The 23,212-nt window shown below is 44.9% G+C and overlaps 1 protein-coding gene across 2 annotated transcripts in view; it reads left to right on the top strand.

Moving 5' to 3' along the window:
* MYOM3 (myomesin 3) overlaps window positions 1-23,212 on the top strand; it is a 57,356-nt gene that overhangs the window by 21,866 nt on the left and 12,278 nt on the right. For both annotated transcript variants that reach the window (XM_054999779.1, XM_054999780.1), the window contains exons 8-25: window positions 951-995; window positions 3,278-3,418; window positions 4,409-4,570; window positions 5,264-5,405; window positions 5,487-5,686; window positions 6,575-6,631; window positions 7,466-7,593; window positions 8,413-8,596; window positions 9,239-9,416; window positions 10,196-10,317; window positions 10,491-10,678; window positions 11,488-11,614; window positions 14,764-14,942; window positions 16,520-16,634; window positions 17,573-17,729; window positions 18,792-18,901; window positions 21,514-21,558; window positions 22,593-22,729. In XM_054999779.1, coding sequence (XP_054855754.1) covers window positions 951-995; window positions 3,278-3,418; window positions 4,409-4,570; window positions 5,264-5,405; window positions 5,487-5,686; window positions 6,575-6,631; window positions 7,466-7,593; window positions 8,413-8,596; window positions 9,239-9,416; window positions 10,196-10,317; window positions 10,491-10,678; window positions 11,488-11,614; window positions 14,764-14,942; window positions 16,520-16,634; window positions 17,573-17,729; window positions 18,792-18,901; window positions 21,514-21,558; window positions 22,593-22,729 — 2,417 coding nt within the window. The remainder of the gene's footprint in view (window positions 1-950; window positions 996-3,277; window positions 3,419-4,408; window positions 4,571-5,263; window positions 5,406-5,486; window positions 5,687-6,574; window positions 6,632-7,465; window positions 7,594-8,412; window positions 8,597-9,238; window positions 9,417-10,195; window positions 10,318-10,490; window positions 10,679-11,487; window positions 11,615-14,763; window positions 14,943-16,519; window positions 16,635-17,572; window positions 17,730-18,791; window positions 18,902-21,513; window positions 21,559-22,592; window positions 22,730-23,212) is intronic.

The following is a 23,212-nucleotide window of genomic DNA, read 5'->3' as shown; positions in this document are numbered from 1 at the left end:
TCCATTTTGTGTAACAGGGAAGGACAACAGAGAACAGTGTCATCAGAGAACCATTTTTTGTATTTTGCTGAACATGGTTAACTTCCTAGTAGAGCTGATTTCCACATTATGGAGTACACAGATTGGGTCTGGGTTCCCCACCCTTTGTTCTGTGTAACAATCACAATTTAAGATAGGTACCCGTGTTAGCCTGTCTGTAGCAGCGGAAAACAGCAAGAGTCCAGTAGCACTTATAAAACTAACAAAACTTGTATTAAGGTATGAGGTGAGTCTCAGCTGTATCTGAAGAAGCAAGCTGTGACTCATGAAAGCTCATACCCTACCACAAATTTTGTTAAGTCTTATTCAGTCACAATTTAGTCCCTCAATTTGCACATGCTGTTCCCTTTAGTCCTCCACAAGGAAAAGCACTAGAGACTTACTTTTTAAAATGAAAGCTAGGAATTCAGAGAACCTGATAGATACATTGTTATCACAATGTACCTACCTTTATAATAATGTGTCAATTCCTTATTTTTTAAAAACCCTGAAAAGCCCCCTGGTGGGGGAGAGTAGTCACTACATGAGACTGGGGCAGGGAAAATGCAGGACGATCTGTCAGGTGGAAGCCTCGTTGCTGCTGCGCTAAATCTGCAGCTGCAGCAGCAATGAAGAAACCAGACAAGCCCATCCCCATGTGGGAAACACCCCTGTGGTGAGCAGATCTGTGATTCATCCTTATGAGTGTTTCCATGGTAAATGTGGAGCGTATCTTCAGACATTGTTGATATCACTGGTGTCATCGTGTCCTTTTTTGCTTGGTCAAAGGCATGCCAATATTGTTTCCATTTCATCATATTCTTGGATTCACCAGCCAGCTATATTTTGTTATACGTCTCCTGAGATTACTATAAAAATGCAAAAAAACCCCCTGAGATACAATTGAGTATATATCTGATTCTGTTTTGTAGAATATTATGGGAAGGTATCAGGATTTGACTCGGAGATATATAAAAGTAAGTACTCGCTTGTGTGGTTTTCTGTTTATTTCATTGCACTTTGCATTTGAATTTATATAATGCTGCTGTGGCCTATCAGCTTGCATATTTTGAGAGTATGTCCCAAGCATGAGCAAGAAGCAGGTCTGTTCTGCAACTGAAAGAAAGGGAGAGAGACTCTTGCAAAGAAACTCAAAGCAGTATGCTTCTGATTACCAAAAGCTGGAGACTAGCCACAGAGGATGGCAGCCTCCAACATACCCTTCCTAGGAACATCTTGAGAACATTCTGGTCTACATATGAACCCTTGCACCAGTTCAACTGCTTTCAGCAGACAGTAGGGCCTTGTTCCAAGGCTGTCCTTCCCAGAAAAGTTCCTGGTGTGCCTCTGCCCTGGGGGGTCTCTACTGGGCCAGGAACAAGATGAATCAAATGGCTTCTACAATGCCCAGACCGGAACTATGGTGACAATTGCAAATGGGTGTAAGCTTGCCCACTGGCAGTGAGGCAAATTGAACCCATTGACCTCTGCAGTGCTGGCAGCACCAGAAGAGTCATTCAGCTTGGATCTGGAGTATGTCAACAGTGTCCACTGGGCATGCCTATAGCCATTGTCGGAGGAGGATAGGTCTGTCCCATCTTCTGCCCGCACTGCAGAAGTCACTTGACTCATCTTCTTCCAGGGCTGTTTTAACATTCCAGTTCGCCCCTGCCTCTCTCTGCCAACAAACAGGCCACAGAGGCTGAGGCCTTCCCCTGATGCTGCCTCTTGGCACTAGTATTCAAAGGTCTGGATGCCTCTGAAAGTGGTGGTTCCCTTGAGTCACCATGGCTAATTGCCACTGACAGACCTCTCCTCTGTGCATCTGTCTAGGAGGAATGAATGCTTTGAACCCCCATTAGATCTGCTCGCCACCCGTTTTAATTAGCTAAGCAAAGACTGCTGCTATCTGGAAATTATTTATTATATTTTATATTATAATGGACTGAGATTTTATAATGTTTTTAAAGGCACTCCCTCCTCTGGATGGATGGATTCTCCATTCTAATCACCCACTGAGTAAAGGATTTCCGTTTGTCTGTCCAGGCTCTACTGCCCATCAATTTCATTGGATGGCCAAGTTCTACTATTTGGGGAATAGGAGAAAAGTTTTCTCTGTCCACTTTGTCTACCCCAAGCATAATTTTATAAACCTCCATCATGTCTCCCCCTTAAGTCATTTCTTTTCTAAACTGAAAAATCCCAGGGTCTTCTCCTTTTTTTCCTAACAAAGGTGTTCCAACCCCAATCATTTTGGTTGCCCTCTTCTGTACTTTTTTGAGATACGGTGACCAGAGCTGCACACATAATTCCAAACAAGGCCACATCATAGATCTATATAAGGGCATTATTATACTGACCATTTTCTTTTCAATCCCTTTCCTAATAATCTCCAGCACACTGTTTGCCTTTTTCACTGCTTCTGCACTGGGTCGGCACTTTCATTGAGCTAGCCGCTATGACCCCCAAGGCCTCTCTGCAAATTCAAATCCCATTAGCATATATTTGAAGTTGGGATGTTTTGTTCCAATGTGCATCACCTTACACTTGCCTACATTGAACTGCCGCATTGTTGCCCAGTCATCTAATTTGTGGAGAGCCTCCTGGAGCTCTTCGCAGTCAGCCTTGATTTCCACCATCCTGAATAATTCTGTATCATCTGCATATCTGGCCACTACACTGCTCACTACCAGTTCCAGATCATTCATGAACAAATTAAATAGCACCAGCCCCAATATTGATCCTTGTGGGACTCCCCAGCTTGCTTCCCTTCATTGCATGAACTGTCCATTTATTCCTACTCTTTTCTTCATTTTTAATGTTTACTCTGTAAGCAGACCTTCCCTCTTCTCCTATGACTGCTAAGCTTATTCAGGAGTCTTTGCTAAGATACCTCTTCAAAAGCCTTTTGAAAGTCCAAGTATAGTCTCTACTGGTTCACTGTAGTTTTCATGCTCATTCGCTTTCTCAAAGAATTCCAAAGGATTGGTGAGACAGGACTTCCCTTTGCGGAAGCCATGCTGATTTTCCCTTCGTGGGCTTTGTTTCTCTGTGCGCCTAATAAAGGAACAAAGCCTGCTGCTCTCACATAAATGTTCACTGATCTAATTCTGCCTATCTATGGAACTCTAGTTACTAATGTTATTATTCTTTTGTTTATTGTTAACTAGCTGTTTTATTCATGTTCATGAGTTACTGCTGTCATTATTATTACTCCAGTTATAATTGTGTCCTTACCCAACTTCGTCCTGCTTCTCAGGAACACTGATGCGCCAGGATGCAGACTTTGCCAGCACCTTGAAGCCTGTCTTCACCCGAGAGAAGGAACCCTTCACGCTTTTCTGTTCATTCACTTCTGACTTGCAGGAACATCAACGAGACATCCGTTGGTTCAGAGATGGTTTGTATCTGTACCAAAAAAAAAATTGAACAGTACCACCCCTTAGCATTTATTAAGTGCAGGCTTTGCACAGAGGGTGCCCTTCCAGAGATATGATTGCTCTTTGGTCTTCTTCTACTTGTCCAGGATACACACATGGTTATTATTTCTGTTGCATAATTGCTGCTACCAATTCAGTGTTCTAGGTTTTCAGAACCTAGAACCCCAAGGGCGATGTAAATTTTTTAAAACTCCCCCCTTGTTCCAGCTGACCCAAAGTGACATCATTGGTCCTGGGAGCATGCGCACACTTTGCACGTGTGCATGTGGTACCAGGGCCACCACCTCCCACCAAGAGTTGCCCCCTGTGCTGGCAATCCACTAAGTTCCACCACCTCTTTCCCCAGAAAAAAAGCCCTGCTTCCCCCTGATGCGCCCATTTGCAGAGCTGGTTATTTTTCATGGAGGTGAATTCAGCATACTTCTTCCTCATATACAAACATGCACATGCACGCATACCCGGTTAAAATCCAATCCGAGGAAAGCTGACTTCTCTGTTTTGATTATTGGTTACACTCCCAGAGTCTTAACAAATACAACTAGCGCCCATGAACTGAAGTTTGTACTGATGGTATCAGGGCACTGATTGAATAGCACCTGTGTCATCCCTGGTAAAGAACAACATACTTACTACCTACCATGTGTATTTTAAAAACTATTTAATATTTTGGTAAAAGGTAAAGACTTCTCCTTTTGAGCAGATAAATGTTCATGTAGTCAGTTAAGAAGGACAAAAAAATTCAAAGCTATCAGTTCACATAGCAATACACTATCCTTTTAAGATCTTGCTTGTTCTTTTAGAAGTACCCCTCAAAGGTGAATGGGGAAACCAAAGACTGAAAATGGTCCAACATTCAAAATTTCAAATCCGTAACTTGTGCCCAAATTAGAGCTCAAGAGAGAAGCTGCCATCTGGACAAGCCACATAAAACCTTTCCTTTTATGCTTCAGGCGAGTTGCTGAAAGATTCAGATCGCCAACAAATAAAATGTGGGGATCGGGATGCTTCTCTAACGGTATCTGGCGCTTACAAAGAGGACGAGGGATTTTATAGCATCTGTATCCCAACACAATACGGAGACAGCGAGCAAAGAGCTTATGTGTTTGTCAGGGGTAAGAAATGACTTGTTTGCTTGCTTGCTTTGACTTGATATTTGCTCTGTCCTAAAGGAGCAATACTCTACAATCATAAAACTCTATTACCCTACTTAAAACACCCTCAGCCTGTTCTGTCCATGGACAGCAAACATAAAAGCATTGAGCAGCAGTGTAATACTTCAGGCGTCTTTCAACATTATGTACATATGTGCCTTCAAGTTGCAAATGACTTATGCGCCTTCAAGTTGCAACCAACTTATAGTGACCCCAGCAAAAGGCTTTCAAAGCTAGAAAGAAGCAGAGGTAGTTTGCCATTGCCTTCCTCTGCAGAGACTTTCTTGGTGGTCCCTTAGCCAATACCAACCCTACTTAGCTCAGCTGACATATGACTGTAGGGAGTATGTTAAAGCCCCCGCATGCCTATGGAGAAAGGAATCGTGTTTTGCCCTTCTGAAACAGAGGCTGGCAATGTCAAGCTAGTCAAACCTTAGAAATGATAGCTAATATATCCAGTTGCTTCACAGTGCTGTGTAGCAACAAGAACATCACCCGCTCAGAGCACATGGGCATGGATACAAAATCTGAAATCTTTTTTCTGTGCCTTGTTTAAATATTTCATAGGGCTTCCAGTAAAATTGTTTTGAGGGCTGAAGTTGCCCTTTGTCTAGATAAAACATAATAAAAACGGCTTTTGTGTTATCGGTTTAGATGCTGCAGCTGTGACAGCCGGAGCTCCTGGGTCACCCCTCAACGTCCAGTGCCACGATGTCAATAAAAACAGCCTCGTTCTTTCCTGGGTAACCCCCAGTGATAATGGCGGAAGTCCTGTCCTTGGCTATTATATTGAGAGGTTTGTAGTTGGAAATCACAGAGCCATTACGACTTGTCTTTCCAGGTCATGCGGCATCAAAGCTGCTTTTTCTTTTCCCAGATGTGAGGTGGGCACAGACGAGTGGGTGCTGTGCAATGACAAGCCCGTGAAAATCTGTAGGTCCCCTGTTGTGGGCCTCACTGAAGGAAAGACTTACCAGTTTCGAGTGAAGGCTGTCAACCGTGCAGGCATCAGTAACCCCTCAAAGGCCAGCGACCCAGTGACTATGGTAGACCCCAATGAGAGCAAAAGAGTGATGAGTATGTCATTTCTTTGAAATTACTTCGCCTTTGTAAAACTTCCAAGTTGCCGCAGAGACTGTAAAAATTCATTGGTGAAACCAAATAATTACATTATTGTAAACATTCAGTTAGGTGTAGTCCTAGCCAACGGGCACCAGGGGCAGCTCCCTCGGGCCTTGTGCTGGAAGGGTCCTCGGCTGCCTCCACATCCCAACCCAGGGGTGGTGGAGAGCAGGTTCCTAACTTCCTACCATTGCTACTTTCACCTGACCTGTCCGGGGCTTGGGCAACCCACTTATGGCAGCAGTCACTCATGCCTGGGCCCTTTTCACACTGCTTACCTGCTCCCTGAACGTTGTGAAATATTGTGCAAAAAACGATGTCGTGCAAAACTCTCACAAGAAGATGCTGTCTTCCGCGGGTTTTGCGCAATATTTTGCAACGTTCCGGGAGCAGGTAAGCAGTGTGAAAAGGGCCCTGTTCTGTCCAGGACATGAGCAGTTGGATGAGCAGTGACGGCTTTTACCTACTCTTTCCAGGGCTTGGGCAATCAGCTTCTGACGATGGCTCCTGCCTGCCTTGCACGGGGCAATACTGCCCCTTGCTTGGCCCCAGAATGGAAGGCGGGGACAGTGATTCTGGGACCCCATCCTGGACTTTAGCCCAGGACCCCACAATCACTCTTGCTCTCAGAAACTCCCTCCTTTCAATATATCAGATCAGCACTGAGTATGCTTAGGAATGTGTGGAATCTTGCCTAGAAATCCTTTGGGCCAAAGGACTTCCAGCGTCTCTTCTTGATATACGAGCAGCATCCTGGGCATCCTCACCTGTTCCTTCAACTGATGAATTTTATTTTTTGCAGATTCCCACCTTTTCAATCTCATTTCTCTCTCTTCTACCCAGATATCCCTTATGATGATGGGATGAGAACAATTACAGTTACCAAAGACGAGCTGGAACGTAAGTTCAGCCACGGCAATTCTTCCTCTGCTCTGCCCGAGTCCCTTCATTTTAGATATAGGAGAACACTTTTTCATGTGCCAAATGGAAATTCTAAAGGGGCATTTCTACTTTAAAAAGGGTTGGATGAGCATATGTGGGTCTTGATTTCTCTGTACTTTACAGCTCTGCACCTAATAAATCCTTGCTGCATGTGTAAACTTTCTCCTTGGAAAAGCAGAGCACGGTCTATTGCATTTTTATTGTAACTTTCTTGAAAGGAGCTCAGGATAATATACATGGTTTCCTTTCCCCCATTTTATCCTCACAACAGCCCTGTGAAGTAGGCTGAGAAGAAAGAGTGGCAGGCCCAAGATCACCCACCAAGCTTCCATAGCAGAGTGGGGATCTCATGCTAGGTCACCCCGATTCTAATTGGACAGGCCAGCCATGACACCAGTCGAGCTCTTGACTTGATGATTTGTCTACATACAAAGCACCCCCTGCTTCTGCAGTAACTCGCCAAAGCAGACGTGCAGGTGTGACTCAGCATGAATCTCAAGGCTGTTTCTCATGGTGGGAGCCATGTTAGTTTGTTATAGCAAAATGAACCAAAAGTCCAGTGGCACCTTAAAGACTCAACATTTATTTCAATATGAGCTTTCATGAGTCACAGCTCATATCGTATCTGAAATGAGCAACTGACTCTCAAAAGCTCATATTGAAAGAGATGTTGTGAGTCTCTAAGGTGCCATTGGATTTTTGCTTTATTTTGCTTTTCAGTTATTCCTTGTAGTCAATCCTTCTTGATTCCAAATTGGTCTCCCGTTACTCAAATGATTTTTTCCCCTACAGCTGAAGTCAAAATCCCTTTACCACCCACCAATGTCCATGCCAGCGAGGTCAGGGAAGATTATATTGTCCTCTCTTGGGATGAGCCAGATCCCAGAGGCAAGGAACCCCTGAGTTACTATGTAGAAAAGGTAAGGCAATGATTGAATTGGCTCTGTTAATCCAAACGGTGTACATTGGCTTTGAACTAAAGATGAGCCCGAGTGAGCTCATCTATGCTATGGCAAGATCAAGAATGCACCCTGGTATAGCCATGGTCCCTGGACATTTGCAAGAGTAGAAATGTGCCATTAATGTACACTGCTTGCCTCCTGTTGTTGCAATTGTTGTTGCAATTTTGTCTCAAGATCCAGCTGGATGTGATGCAGGGAGTTCGATGAACAGAGCTCCCTGAGTTATTTTTGTTTATTCTTTAAAAGCCTTGCTTCCTTCATCAGTACACGTGTGGCCCCCCAATGGGGCAAATGTCAGCCCTTTCACCCCTGAGGCTGCTGGACTGGCAGTCTTAGGGCTGAAGTAATCTTACTCACAGGGCTTTTTTTCAGCAGGAACGCAGTGGAACGGAGTTGCGGCTCCTCTTAAAAATGGTCACATGGCCGGTGGTTCCGCCCCCTGATCTCCAGACAGAGGGGAGTTTAGATTGCCCTCCGCGCCACTTGGCGGCACGGATAGCAATCTAAACTCCCCTCTGCCTGAAGATTAGGGGGTGGGGCCACCAGCCATATGACCATTTTCGCCGAGGGCAATTTTAACTTTAAAAAACTCCCTCTCTTGTTCCAGCTGACCCAAAGTGACGTCATTGTGCAGTCTTGAGTTCTACCACTGAGTTCCACCACCTCTATTCCCAGAAAAAAAGCCCTGCTTACTCATAATAGTTGGCATTATGGAGGTCTTGGTGGTAAATGTGGTGGCCGTCCACATCCGACAGACCACTCTTTCTGTCCTCTCAGTCAGTAGCAGGCACCGACAGCTGGCAAATGGCGAACTTGGACATCCCAGTGAATTCTACAACATTTGCTCTCTTTGATCTCGACAAAGGGAAGTCGTACTGTTTCCGAGTGCGATCTGTGAACAAGTACGGCGTGAGTGAGCCTTCCATGCCCAGTGAGCCCATCTCATTAGGGGAAAAAATAGGTAATTTGTTGTGGATTTTTAATGGCGTTAACAAGTAAAACTGGTTTATTTTGCCTTGCCAATTGGGAGGCACGGGGTCTTTGCGTGAAGTTTTAGAAGTGTCTTTCTCAGCTCATCCACAAATATCTAAGTCCTCTGCAGCTGACATGGCCATTCTAAATGACATGAGAAGTATGGAATGACTTTCAGTTCAAACACAGTCCGTCAAAAAAGCTTTAGACTATTTGGGGCTTTCTCGATTACTCATTTGCTGCTTCTTAGAGCCAAGCCACAAGTGATGCCTGACATAGGTTGGACATTTGTCAGCTTCCCTCAAGTTTTGATGGGAAATGTAGGCATCCTGTGTCAGGCGTCACTTGTAGCTTGGCTCTTAGAGTGCTTTTCCAGACTGTTGCTGCTGAAGCAGAGCTTTGCACCAGTCTTGGGAATATATGACACTCCCCAAAAGAAGGTCCTTTCCTTTGCTTGGGAAGACAAAACTCCTGGAACTGGCCAAACTCCCCGTCTTCATTCTCTCTGTTAGCACATTTGGTGCTTTTGTTTTTATAGTGCCCTATGCTTATTGGCAACACAACAGGCCCTCAACTTGGAAGGAACTATAAAATGCTGTTCTTACAACACCCTGTTCTTTCTTTCTCATAGCTCCTCTGCCACCTCCATCTCAGGTTCTGACCTTCAGAGACACCAACACATCTGTCGTCGTTCAATGGAGCAAGCCAAAGGAGGGCCAGGAACAACCCCTTGGCTATTATGTGTATTGCCGGGAGGTTGGGACAGAGGAGTGGGAAACTGTGAACAACAAGCCCCTCCAGTGTCACAAGTGAGTTAATTCAGCAATCTTGTCCTCCTCCTTCAATTTTGCTCTCTACATCTGTAGGAGAGCAGGAGTGTGCAGGAGTCCGTTTTGAGGAGCTGGGCTGCACTAGCCCTGTGATTACGAAACATGCTCAAGGGAAGGGTATTTAAAAATATATATATTGCCTTTTCATTTCCAGAAATCCATTCTGGAAAATGTGATGTTACAGTCCTTATAATAACTCAGTAGGCATGTCTGCATCACAGATTGGTTGAATAGTCATCCCCTTTCCCCATGGAATCCTGGGAACTGTAGTTTTATGACGGATCTCTCATAAAGAACAACCTCAGCAACCTCCAGAAGCTGAAATCTCCAGGGTTGTTTGAGAAAATCCATGACATGCCCTTAAGGCCAGAAGCGTTTTCTTCACCTGAAATGGCCCTGGGGAACTGGTGTTTGCCTTATTGGAGAAATGGAAAATGTACATATGGAATACATATGGAGCCCACAGTGGGGCAGATAGTGGCTTCCTGGGACATACAGTACAAGGGGGAAATGTCTTAAGTTCCCTCTCTCCAAGTGCCTTGCTCCTGTTCCAAACTGGATCCATATGTGCTTGGAACGCATGGAAGCCCAGAAGGCTTCTCTCAAACTGACAACAGCAGATCCCCCAGGGAAAAGAGCATGTATACATACTCCCTGAGAGCTGTAAGTACATTTACTTTCTGCATCTGCAGTATAATCAGAAGGTGCTAAAAATAACACTAGGAGCGGGAGCTTTTCAGTTGTTTATTTGTGTTTAGGTTCACCGTTCCGGGGCTCAAAACTGGCAAAGAGTACGTCTTCTGTGTGAAATCCGTCAATGAAGCAGGTGTGGGGGACAGCTCTCCAGAATCTGACACCATCCTTGTCAGACAAGCCATTTGTAAGTATCTTGTGGTGGTACCAGCCCCTTTCCTCCCCAGAGAACCATAACAAGAGAGAGAGAGAGAGAGAGAGAGAGAGAGAGAGAGAGAGAGAGAGAGAGAGAGAGAGACTCAATTGCTGACTCAATTCCAACCTAACCTTGTGCTTAAATTACCATTCTTTCACATGCAGCTTGCCCGTCACCTCCGCGTGGTTTTGCCCTGCTGAACTGCGGGAAGGATAACATGACCATTGGTTGGAAGCCTCCCAAACGCAAAGGAGGCACAACAATTCTGGGCTACTTTCTGGACCAGCACAATGTTTCGGAGATTGACTGGCACGAGATCAACCTTAAGCCCATCGCTCAGCGGGTATACACGGTATGGACATTTGTTACAGGTGATGCTGAATTTCTCATCCCTGCTGTTTCAGCCCAAAGGTCTCCATTTCAATATCTCTTCTTTGGTGTGTGTTTGTGTGCACATGCTCATACCTGCTTATAAGATGAACCAATCTATAATCCAACACTGAAAAGCTAAGAATCAAAACTATAGACAAAAATTATATAAAAAGAAATTAAACAGGGAAACTTGATGATGTATCGCTGTATTTAAAATCAGTAATTATCATATTTCTGTGACTTAACCCTATAGCAATATGTCAGTTACCAATTTTTTTAAAGCTCAAAACGCCCTCCAGTGGTGTGGAGGGGTATTACAGCTGTAGGGGGGGCAGGGAGAGTGTAGGGAAAACTACCATGTGGGGTTCTCTGTTGCCAGTGTAAATACCTCTGCATTTGCCGTGGCATCACTGCCATGTGGATGGATGTTTGCATTTTGACTCTCAGAAAGAGTCCAGGAGTCTGAGGTAGGAAGCAGCCAGTCAATTTCCACACTTTTCTTTCACTCATATCAAAAGGACATCAATCCTTTGCAGCAATGCTAGTTATTCTGTGGTGACTAGTCAGCTTTCACCACATTGCATCTTGCAGAGCAGAACACGTTTCTGAGAATGGGTATCTCTGCTTTTTCACTGCCATCCTAAGTGGAGTTACAACCTTCAAAAGGCTTAGAAGGGTGTAACTCTTATTAGAAGTGAAGTCAGCGATCTTAGAAGATTGTAACCCCACTTTGGATTGTTCTATTAGATGAGCATTTGGAAATACTGTATCTCTCTTTTCATTTTTTAGGTCACAAACCTGGATCAAGGTCATTTCTATGAATTCCGTGGTTATGCGATGAATGTGGTTGGCGTTGGGAAGGTATCGGAACCCAGTGACCTTTTCAAGTGCGAGGAGTGGACAATGCCAGAGCCTGGTAAATATCTCATGGACAGATAAGGCCTTGCATGGCCAGTTAAAAGTCAGTGGCCTCTGGCACTAAGAGCTTTTTTGGCTCAGTGATAAATGCTGTTCTTACATGAAGGGATATTCCTAGTACCAAAGAACGTATTTTGCAAGGGAGACAATCTCTGCCAAATGAAAAGGGTGCAGAGCAAGTGGGTTTAGGATCCAAGCCTAGGCACTTAATGCCTAGGATGACCGTTGGCAAAGGGGCAGCACTTTTGTTCCAGCAGTAGAAGGAAGAATCTTACCTGCTCACTAATGCCTTGAAACAGAAGAGGGGAAGATGATCTAGCATGGTAAAATAAGGAAAATCTGCGCAACAGATCAACAGTCCCGGACAAGATCCCAGTGTTACTCAAATGAGGGGTCTCCTTGTGAGTTGGGGAAATTAGCATTCAAGAAGATGCAGCAAGATGAGTAACTAGGGCTCTCCATCAATGTATACCAGGATACTCCCTTAGAGAGCTCTCAAATGAACAGGTGGGTATACAATGAGAAAGAATTCTTTATTAAAAGAGCAGTAGAAGGCAGACACACAGAAAACACACACAGCCTACTCACAGAACTAACTAAGAAAAACAGGGAGGAAAATGGGAGAGAGAAATTGGGATCGGGTGATATTTACCAGTCTTGGGGAGAAGGAGGAGAGGATCCGCAGAGGAGCAGCAAAGCGACTGGCACTTCATGGCAAGGAGGAGACTCAAACGAACTTGAGAGTGTGTGGACAGGTACCAAGAGAGAGACACGCATTGAGCATGTGACTGGGCAATCCAGTTGTAGGATGAAGTACCCTGGAGCAAGACTGGTGTCTTGCCTCCAAAACAATGGCTTGATTGCTTGTCCAGAGGTAGGGCAATAAGTTGGGAAAGGTGTGATATGATTATCTTGGGCAGGGCTATAGATAAAAATATTGCTTGATGACCCAATGACTACTAGATAGGGAGGCTATCAGATGCTTCAAATAGCCTTAATTAGGTAAGTGAGAGAGGAAAGGTGTTGATGGGATTAGGCAGGGAGGTGTCTCAGGAAGCCTCGTCTCTGCTGCTATTCAGGGCGTGGAAGCTGCTTAGTCAGTCAGTCCCCTATGACTCATGTCTTGGTAACTTCCCAGTCTCCAGGCCACCTGGCATCTATGCTGCCTCCTTAGGCAGTGTTTAGAACTGCTGTCAAGGGGGCTATGGTATTCTGTATCAATAAACTGCCCTTCTAGTATGAGGTAGGGTCTGACTGCTAAGAGTGGTGGGCCCTGGGCAAAGTAGAAATTAAAGGGGACCTTTGCTTACCTTTTGTGAAATAGAAGCAATTGGAAACATGGCCTAGTTGAGGGGCAGGAATCTCCCCTGCCCTACAGTTCTTTATTTATGAACCTGCCTCTCTCCCAGATATCTGGGACCCAAGACAGGTACTATTACTTCAACACCATGGGGAAATTTCTAGAATTATAACACCAAAGAAGATTAAAAAGTCATTTTCCTATGTCTGCTGGAGGCTGGATAGTCAGCTCAACAGTTGAGTGGGAACACAAACCTGACCAGCATTTATAGGGAGGGGCTCAGTGGAAAGGCTCAGTGGAAGAGCTTTTGCTTCACATGCAGACAGTTCAAGTTCAATCCCCAGCATCTCCAGTTAAAAGGAAGTAAGTGATGTGAAAGACCTCTACCTGAGACCGTGGAGAGTTTCCACCACTCTGAGTAAAAAATACTGACCTCGATGGGCCAAGGGTCCAATTCAGTATGTCAGCTTCATGTGTGTTCATGCGTGTGCTCAAGATTCTACTAACCACCACTGCACCATGTTATTCCAAATTATTTATCATATGTATATATCAGTTACGTTTGGGAAAGCAGAATGTCCATCCCATCTTCTCTTTCAAAAGGGTGAAGGGCTTGATGGAGAGCTGGGTGTGGCGAGATGTTTGCACTTTCGGATTATAAGAAACATTACCCGGATCAGCTGTCCGTAAAAGGACAGGCACGAAGGGAGCCAATCTCCAATCTCTCATCACTCATTTTCATTGTGGTGTGTTGGCTAGAGATTAGCACAAACCAAAATACGAACCAAAATTAAGCACGAACTAAGCTGGTTTGTGGTTCGTGAACCGCAGTTCGTCAGATCCCATTTCTGACAAACCACCACAAACTTTAGGCTGGTTCATTTGGTTCGTTTTTTGGTCCGTGACTGCAGACAGCCTGGTGCCAATCAATCAGTTTCCTAGGCAACAGGGGATGGACTTCCTGCAGACCTTCTGCTGACCCGGAAGTGACCTTATGCTGGCCCGGAAGTGATGGTTTTCTGACCTGGATGTGCCGTTTTCACAAACCAAATGAACCGGTTCACGAACCAGGGGCATGTTCGTGAAAGTTCGTGGTTCGTGAAATTTGACGAACTACAAACTGCATGGTTCAGTTTTTTTCTGGTTCGTGCCCATCTCTAGTCTTGGCCATCCTCTCAACCACCATTCCATCTCAGATGTAAGCCTCCAAGCCGTGGGCCCTCTGCTTCCCAAAGCAAGCTTGTCCTGTCCAGCTGGAGAGAGATTGTGGTACCTCCATTGCCATCTGTGGGTTATCTACCGAGACCCAGCCATCATGCTGCCAACTGCATTCCCTCATTTAGCTTCACCAGCAGGTACTCAAGTAATGCTGCTGTCAGAGTGCTCCATTACTACGAGCTTGGCAGCGGGCTCCTGACAGTGGTGGGCCCTGGGAAACCTCTCTCTTGTCCTCTGGATAAAGCTGCTTTGATCCCAAGGAGCCTGCGTGGCCCAGAGGGAGCCATAGAGTGGTGAGTGCCTTGCAATCTTTCTCACTATATCCCAGACGCAAATACTTTGACTCGCTCCACACGAGGTTTTGTTCCCCACATGGGACACAGGAGGCCCCTGCATTTTTCTGGAGCATCCCTAGCATGACTTGTAAGGTTTGGGGGCTTTCTCTTTTAAATTGTATCAGACAAGACAGAGTAAAATGACCCGTTTGGGGTAGGCCCCCCCCAAGGCATTCCCATATCTAGCAAAACGGGGTGGTGGTGATCTTTGGGGGATGGGGGACAGAAATCAAAATGCAGATCCAGCCTTTTAAGTTGTGCAGTTTCTTCTTCACCCTCCTCTCCTTCAAACAGGCCCTCCCTATGACGTGAGGTGCACCGAAGTGAGGGACACATCTCTGATGCTTCACTGGGAGCCCCCTTTGTACACCGGAGCAGGCCCTGTCACTGGCTACTTTGTGGATGCCTGTGAGGAAGGATCTGACACATGGGAGCAACTGAACAAGCAGCCGATATCCGACACATACATGAAGGTCTCTGTTGCATTTTCTGTCTCTTTGAATTCGGAGTGCCCCTGTGGTGTTCCAGCGCTAAAGCAGGGATTGCTTCCACACATAATTCTTGCTCCGCTCTGCCTGCCCAGCTGCAGTGGTTTTTCTGGGGGATTATACACAGCATCACTGTCTGATTACCCTCCCACCCCTTTTTTCTGGATTTTTCCCAGGTCCACAGTGACTTTCCCCAGAAGTACTTTGATATGATCTTTCCTGAAAAATCAAACCCAGAGCAGGTTTGGATAAAATGTGGACAGAAAGGGGTGGGTTTCTGCACCTCCTTTCGCACATCTGGCTCCACATCCAGTGCCACTTCTACCCTCATCCTCCATTTCCCCAACCACCAGTGAGCTTTTTGATAGGCTTTTAAAATTATCAGTAGTAAGTATATCACTATAGTGTCAAAATGCATGTAAGAATGAGAAATTGCCCCATATGAAAGCAACACTGAACCAATTAACTTATGACTTACCATGCCAAATACAGGTCTTCAGCTCTCTGCGGTGCTCCACAGTAAAGCTTGTTAAATCTCTTGTCTGGGATTGCAACGGTGTGCATATGCATGCATGTGCATGCCGGCACACACACAGGAAGAAAAGAGTTGTCAAAATCTAACTAGCAGCAGGGGCTACTCAGTTGTGGCACCCCAAGTCTGGAAAGCCCTTTTGCCTGGTGCAAGGTTTGTTATCCTTCCTGTGTTAAGTGAAGATCTCTTTATGGGAAGAGACTGTGGCTTGGTGATATGCCCCAAGTCCCAGCTTCAATACCTGGCATCTCCAGTTTAAAGTAATAGATAATAGTCCCAACTAGCAAGATCACATCAGGGGCTAGAAGCTAAGCAGAGTCAGCCCAAGTTTGTACTTGGACGGGAGACTACCAGGAAAGTCCAGGGTTTCTATGCAGAAGCAGGCAATGGCAATCCACATCTGCTCATTCCTTGCCATGGAAAACCCCTTGTTGTGACTCCACGGCATTTTATTAATAATAGGTGATGTGAAAGAACTCCACTTGAGACAAGATTGACCTTGACATTCCAGTGCTTTGACTACGTACAAGGCAGCTTCATCTGTGTTCATTTATTTTCCCAGGCTTTAGGTCATGTTCTGTTTCCAGCTCCCTCATATTTCAAATCCTGTTTTTAAATCTGGTTTGGTCCTGGTTTTATTTCTGCTGCCTCAGTTCCCTAGTTTCAGTGGATATATGACTGCTGTTTTAATGTGACGTGTTGTTTCTAGTTGATCTCATTGTTGGCAAGCTGCTGAAGTTTTATTTTGCTATTGTTTTATGGATGGAGAGTGGGATTTTAAGTGCAGTTAGAATATTTCATTGCTTTTTTATGATTTGCTAGTCTTCTCTGGAACCATGCTGGTTAAGGGATGAGACAGAAACTTTGAAATTAAGTGAGCAAATAATGTTCACTTTCGATATTTCCTCTGCCATATTTTATCAACTATCTCACATACTTTCAACCCTTTGTACCAGCTTTCCCAGTGAGATCTATCAACTATCCTGTTAACCTCCTTTAGCATCCTTGCTATTATATTTTCTGCCAACAGCTATCTGATCTGGAGACTGGAAAGTGCTTCATATTCCGAGTGCGGGCACAGAACAAGGCCGGGGTTGGTCCGCCTTCCCTCCCATCAGATCCTGTGGTTGTAAAAACCAAACCAGGTATTATCTTCCTACCCTGCTCCCTGTCTCTTTGTTTCTAGACTTTTCCACACGGCAACACTTTACTGTAGAAGCCCCATTGTTGGCGTGGCTGCCAGTGGAGCACGGAAGTAACTGGGCTTCCAGATTGTTTCCCCACATATTCCCTGTCCCAATTTCCTCCTAGTACAACCAAGGCTCTTTTTCAAGTTTTTTTTTAACCAGAGACAGACATAGAGTAGGGGTCCCCAACATAGCGCCCATGGACACCACGGTGACCGCTGACACCTTTCATGGATCCTTCCAAGAATTTTTAGGAAACAGGTGGGACCAGGCAGTGCTTTTGCCCTACAGGGCTTCTGATTGGCCACTGGAGATCCGGCTGAGCAGATTTTTTTCTTTAAATGTTGCTCTGGAAACTGCTGCTATGGCAGCGCAATGATCTTTACTCCGTGACTGAGGGTAAACTTTGTATATGCAAGAAAATATTTTCAATCAATATGCTCACTTTGAAAGGCATCCAGTTAAACACAGCTTCTGCCTGAGGTACTATTAGAGTTACTCTCTGATATTTTGTGGCTGGCACCACCTCCCACAGCATCCATTTTCTGGTTGCTTCCATCACTCTGTTTCAGAATTTCAAAGGTACCTGCAGACTCAAAAAAAGTCTCTTACCATACTTAATGAAGTGAGGAGGTCTTTCAGATATCAAAAAACAGGGATGAAAATAAATGTCTTCTTCATTTAGCAAAAGAACCCTCTTTTTTGCATCAGTGGTTCTGGGTTCAAGTCTCCACTCAGACATGAAGCTTACTGGGTGACCTTAATCACACACTCTCTCAGTCTAACTTACCTCACAGGGCTGCTGTGAGTATAAAATGGAGGAAGGGAGAAAAAGTATGCCACTCTGAGTCCCTTCAAGGAAGAGTGGGATAAAATTATGACAATCAATTTTGCAGGCACCAAAGAAATTGAAGTTGGAGTAGACGAGGAAGGATTCATCTACCTAGCCTTCGAAGCGCCTGAAGTAGTCGACACCTCAGAATTTATCTGGTCCAAGGATTACGAAGGGCCTCCAAAACCTGACAGAGTCGAAATTGTCGACAAAGATGATAAGTAAGCCTTTGGTGTGAAGCTAGAGTTGCCATCTTTTTTGCTGCCTCTGAACTGGCTCCTTTAACAGCATAGCCCTTTAACATTGACTAATGTCAATGTTACATTATGTAAAGAAAAAAGATTGCACCATTTTACGTGATCGAAATGGAAGATGGTGTCTGTGCATGGATAACTTCCCAGAAAAGATTCCATCAAGTGTAAAGAACATAGACAAAGATCGCCTGCATTCTCAGATTCCAGAAACTGCAGCAATTCATTGGATGTATCCACGTGGCCACAGTGAAAGAGAATTAGAATAGGCATGGGATGAGAATCTTTATGGCAACTGATATGGAAAGGGTTTGCAAGGAGAAAGGTCTTTTCACATTTGCACACAATGTATATTCTGATGAGATGACATACTTCTTAGACATACTATAATATCATTGTATTACATACCATCAAGGAATCCTGGGAATTGTAGTTGAATGAATTTGCTGCACACTATTTAGTGGATTCCCTACCCCCCACATCCGCCAAACTACAGTTCCCAGGATTCCTTGAGGAGAAGGAATTATATGCTCTGTCTCTTCCCTGCACTGCATAAAATACAAGTTGTGGCCAATCCAAGTTCTGCATCAGGGAAAACTGAACTCCACAACATGTATGAATTATAAACACTGAGCATATTTGCATAATTTCTTGTTCTGCATAAATGATCCAACACTGGTTGCTAGTTTGTATAATTTATTTTGGTTTTGACAGACCTGGAGAGAAATAAAGACAGTAGAAACTCTACTCCACCCCCCCCCCATTCTACCCCCAGCCACTGAAAATATTCAGGTGCCTCTTTAGCGTCTTTAACTAAGCACTGCCTGCTTACATTCAGGTCATAAGAACTGGACACTTGCTTTGAAAATGAAACCTAATGTTCTCAAGAAGCTGCATTCTGCAACTACTCCAACATTCTGCGTTTTTTCCTGAGCCATCCCTTGGTAGATTCAGGAGAATGCAGGATATAAATCATTTAAATATTCTGTTGTCTGTACTGTAAACATGCCTTCTGCTTTCTGCTTTTTAAAGATCTAAGCTCATCCTGAAGTATGGCACTGAAAGAGATCTGGGAACATACTCAGTAGAAGTAACTGACACCGATGAAGACATTTCTGCCAGTCACGTTTTGACTGAGGAAGGTAAAGATTCGTATTTACGGTAACCTTACTGATTCTTCCATGTTTGCAGGATCAGACATGAAGTCCTCCCAAATTACTGGGTCTGAAACTGTGGTTTGCACAAGTACTCTTCTCCTTCCCTTGCGCTAACCTGATGGTCAAGCACTTGGCTTAGCTGAAGCTCCTGGTATCCTATACTTGGTCCCATTCTTGGTTTGTGATCTGTTAGGGCCTTCTTTGTCACATGGAAAACAAATCTTGCTGTCCAGTGAATGGTTTTTTTTCTCTCCACATGGATATCTCCCAAACAAAATTCAGGAAAGTCTCCTTCACACAGTTACTTTGGTTTCAAAACAACGTTGTTGTTGTTCCACTTTTCTCAGATTCAAAGGAGATTACACAGTGCAAGTGAAAATACAATATAATCAACAGCTAGGACCAGGGCTTTCTTTCAGGGGGAACGCGAGGGAATGGAGTTCCGGAACCTCTTGAAAATGGTCACATGGCTGGTGGCCCCGCCCCCTGATCTCCAGAAAGAGGGGGGTTTAGATTGCCCTCCGCGCCGCTGAGCGGCGCGGAGGGCAATCTCAACTCCCCTCTGTCTGGAGATCAGGGGGCGGGGCCACCAGCCATGTTACCATTTTCTTTGAGGGCAACCCACTGAGTTCCACCACCTCTTTTCCCAGAAAAAAAGCCCTGGCTAGGACATTCACTGAGCAAAGTACAATTCAGGGAAACAGATACAATAGGATATGATATTTAAAAAAATTGAAAACAAGCATAAAGCCAAAGCACAGAGATAAAATCTTTCTAAACAAAGCATAACTAATTTATGTGGCATGTTTAGCAATGCTGAAAAGTCTCAGTAGATTCATGTCTACATCAGCAGACAGTACTCGACAGAGAAATGTATAGTCCCTGTCCCTACCAATGCATCTCTCAGAGCTACTTCTTATGAGTCATGACACAGGCCTATCAATCTTGGTAGAAATCCCTACTGAACAATTCAGAGCCAAGCTACAAGTGATGCCTGACACAGGTTGGACACTTGTCAGCTTCCCTCAAGTTTTGATGGGAAATGTAGGCATCCTGGTCTTGCAGCTGTAATGGAGAGCCAAGCTGTAAAACCAGGACGCCTACATTTCCCATCAAAACTTGAGGGAAGCTGACAAGTGTCCAACCTGTGTAAGGCATCACTTGTAGCTTGGCTCTCAGTCTCACATACTTTGTGGAAAGCCAGGAGAGTGGAAACTTTCCTGACCTCCTCAGACAAACCATGCCATAAGGTGGAGTCACCATCTCTTAGGCAGTCCTGCACAAATGGAGACCACCAGATATGCGTGGCTGTCAATCAGAGGCTCAGTGTCCAATTTTTGCTGCCTTTCCATAGACTGCAAGTTAGAATAATTACTTCAGTTTAGTTAGAATGTTTTATTTATTGGCTACTTCCCTTTCTGAATGAACCTGAACTGACTTGCAACAATGGAAATACAAACAAAATTCTGTAAAAGAAAGAACACAGTTTACATATACCAACAAACAAGACTCTTGGGCCAGTTCTGAATCAATGGGCCAGCTTATCCAGCGCTACAGGGCACAAGCTGCAGGCTAAGAGCAAAGGGTCACAACCCCCAAAGTTTATACCTGATAGAAGGAGCAAGCAAAAACACAGCTCAAATGTAGCTGGCTGCAGCATGCCTCCCAGTTTGCCCTCCCTGTTCACAGAACCTCTGGCCTCTGCTCACAACGACTTTTATACCTGAGACCACAAAAATCCAGGGTGACTATCAAACACCTGACAAATAGGGCTGGTGCAAGATATTTTGCTGTCCCGCTTGAGCAGCATCTCAGGGGGTTGCCTCATGCCTGGCCCTTAGCAGCATGGCTTCCAGAGGCAACAATGTGCATAAATCACAAGAAACTGCATGTTTCTGCTAGCTCAAGCCTTGGAGACAGATTGACAATCTCACCTCATTGCTTTGCCTCAAACAACCGCTTGAGCCAAGAAGCAGCCCCACTGAAACACCACAACATATGGAGCCAAGCTACAAGTGATGAATTACACTTGCCTGGCAAGTGAACAAACTCACGTGTATTCCTCCCTGTTCACTTGTCATTCACTTGTGCAAGTGTATTCCTCCCTGTTCACTTGCCATTCACTTGCTCAAGTGAACGGCAAGTGAACAGGGAGGGATACACGTGAGTCTGTTCACTTGCCAGGCAAGTGTAATTCTTCACTTGTAGCTTGTTAGTTGCAGGTGGCTTGGTGGATCGCAAGTGTCACAAGTCTGTTCTGAGTCAATGGATTTGAGTGGGGGAGAGGTCAGCACAGGGTCATTACCCCACACGCTGTATACACCATGAAAATATATTGTGCTCCTGTTTCGTAGACAAAAACTAATTCACAAAAGTGGAGTCCAAAACTTTGGCCACTTCATGATTCTATTGTAAAGTTTCTTTACTTCAGCACTGAAGCAGAAAAAGAACACATAAGCTGGATGGGCTCCCCCTCCACCCCCCCCCCTCGGGCTGAGTTTTATACATTGCACAAACTTGTGGGAGAATTGAAAATCCATGTGGGCATCCTTGCATCTTTGAGCAGAAGTCCTGATCCTGTTGTTTGAATTTTCCAGAACTGGACAAGCTGCGGAAGATCAGCCATGAGATCCGAAACCCCTGTGAGTTATTCCTGTTAGAATTATCAGTGTGTTTTACTGCCTTTCCACAATAAATAGAGGCTGAGGGGGGTTACAAGTACATTTTTAAAAAAAGAACTGTAACAGAAATGCGATTGTGCCAAGGACCGTGGGGGGCTGACTCATTCCTCATATTTCTAATTGCTTACTGATGGTTAGAGATGGACAGTTGACAGTTCCAGAACTAGCTGATGCAGTTTCCTAAATGAACACTAGAGGTGTAGTGTTGATAATGCACAGTGTGCCCTTGCATCAAAGTTCAGCAGATGTTGACACCAGCTCCTCCTAAAGAGGTGGACACCAGTTTCACCAGCTCCTTCTAAAGAGGTGGACACCACCACTAGAAGAGGTGGACACCTGCTCTTCCTTCTAAGGAACTACACATCCCAAATTCTTTGGCTACTGAACCAAAATTTTATCTATTTATTTACTTCTTTTATACCCCACCTTTGTCCTTAGTGGGGACCCAAAAGCAGTTTACGTTGTTCTCCTCTCCTTCCTTTTATCTTCATAACGATAACCCTGTGAGGTAGGTTAGGCTGAGTGTGTGTGACTGGCCCAGGGTCACTCAGTGAGCTTCCATGGCAGCATGAGAGTTGGAACATGATCCTAGTCTGACATTCTAACCACTGCAGTAGCCAAGCAAGAAGGCCTGAACATTGCCGCTGGTTAGCAAGGAGGAGTTTGGAAAGAACAGGGGTAGAGCCTCCATGGCATAAAGACTGCAGAACTGGTGTTTCTTTGAAAGACTGGCTAGGCATCCACCCGTTCCCCCGTTTGTCAGCTTGTATGTTTGCAGATCAGCAGCGCTTGTCATAAAACTGTCATGACCATCCAGTATCGCTTCCTTGTGAGGCCACAAGTCTTCCAGCAGTTACCCATACTGCTTGAGGAAGCAAGAGAACTGTGCAAATCATCACAGTAATTACCATCAGTATCTCATTCCTGCTAAATATTTGCAGTTCAGCCCTGCAATTTCAATGACTTGTCATCACATCTTCCTCTATTCTTTTCAGTGATTGAGCTGATATCTGGATGGAACATCGAGGTTCTGGAGAAAGGGGAAGTGCGGCTCTGGCTGGAGGTCGAGAAGCTCTCCCCGGAGGCAGAGTTGCACCTGATCTTCAATGGAAAGGAGCTTTTGAGCACTCCAGTTAGTTATGTCTCATTTGAGTTGGTCACAGGTCAGGTTGAGATGCCAAATAAATAAATAAATAGAGGCAGTTGACAGCACCATCCAAAGCAGGCTTATACTCTTTTAAATCCTGGATTTCACCAGACTTTGGAATGAACTACACATTACATTTAACACTTGATTCCAACAGGGGCTGGCAGCAGGATGCCAGCGGTGAGTTCCTCAGGGGAGTTCAATTTTAAAAATTTGAGGGGGCCTGATTTGGGTTGGGACTGTGGCATGGAGGGAGAGAGGGACCTCCAGCCTTCCCCGCCCTGTTTTCCTGACCCAAAATAGCCCTGGGTACTTTATTTGCCCCAAGGGAAGCCGCATGTTCAAGGATTTGGTGCCCTCCCTCCCTGCTGATTCAAATCAGGCCTCTGCAGCTCATTAGGGTTGAGTTCTTGCAGGGAATTGGCAGCTGCCATATGGCTGCAAGTCCCTGAGGCGATTGTGTGTAGT

Source organism: Eublepharis macularius, chromosome 15, assembly GCF_028583425.1.
Source record: "Eublepharis macularius isolate TG4126 chromosome 15, MPM_Emac_v1.0, whole genome shotgun sequence".
Taxonomy (NCBI): Eukaryota; Metazoa; Chordata; class Lepidosauria; order Squamata; family Eublepharidae; genus Eublepharis; species Eublepharis macularius.
The sequence above is the reverse complement of the archived record's forward strand: the minus strand, read 5'-3'. Positions and strand labels throughout refer to the sequence as shown.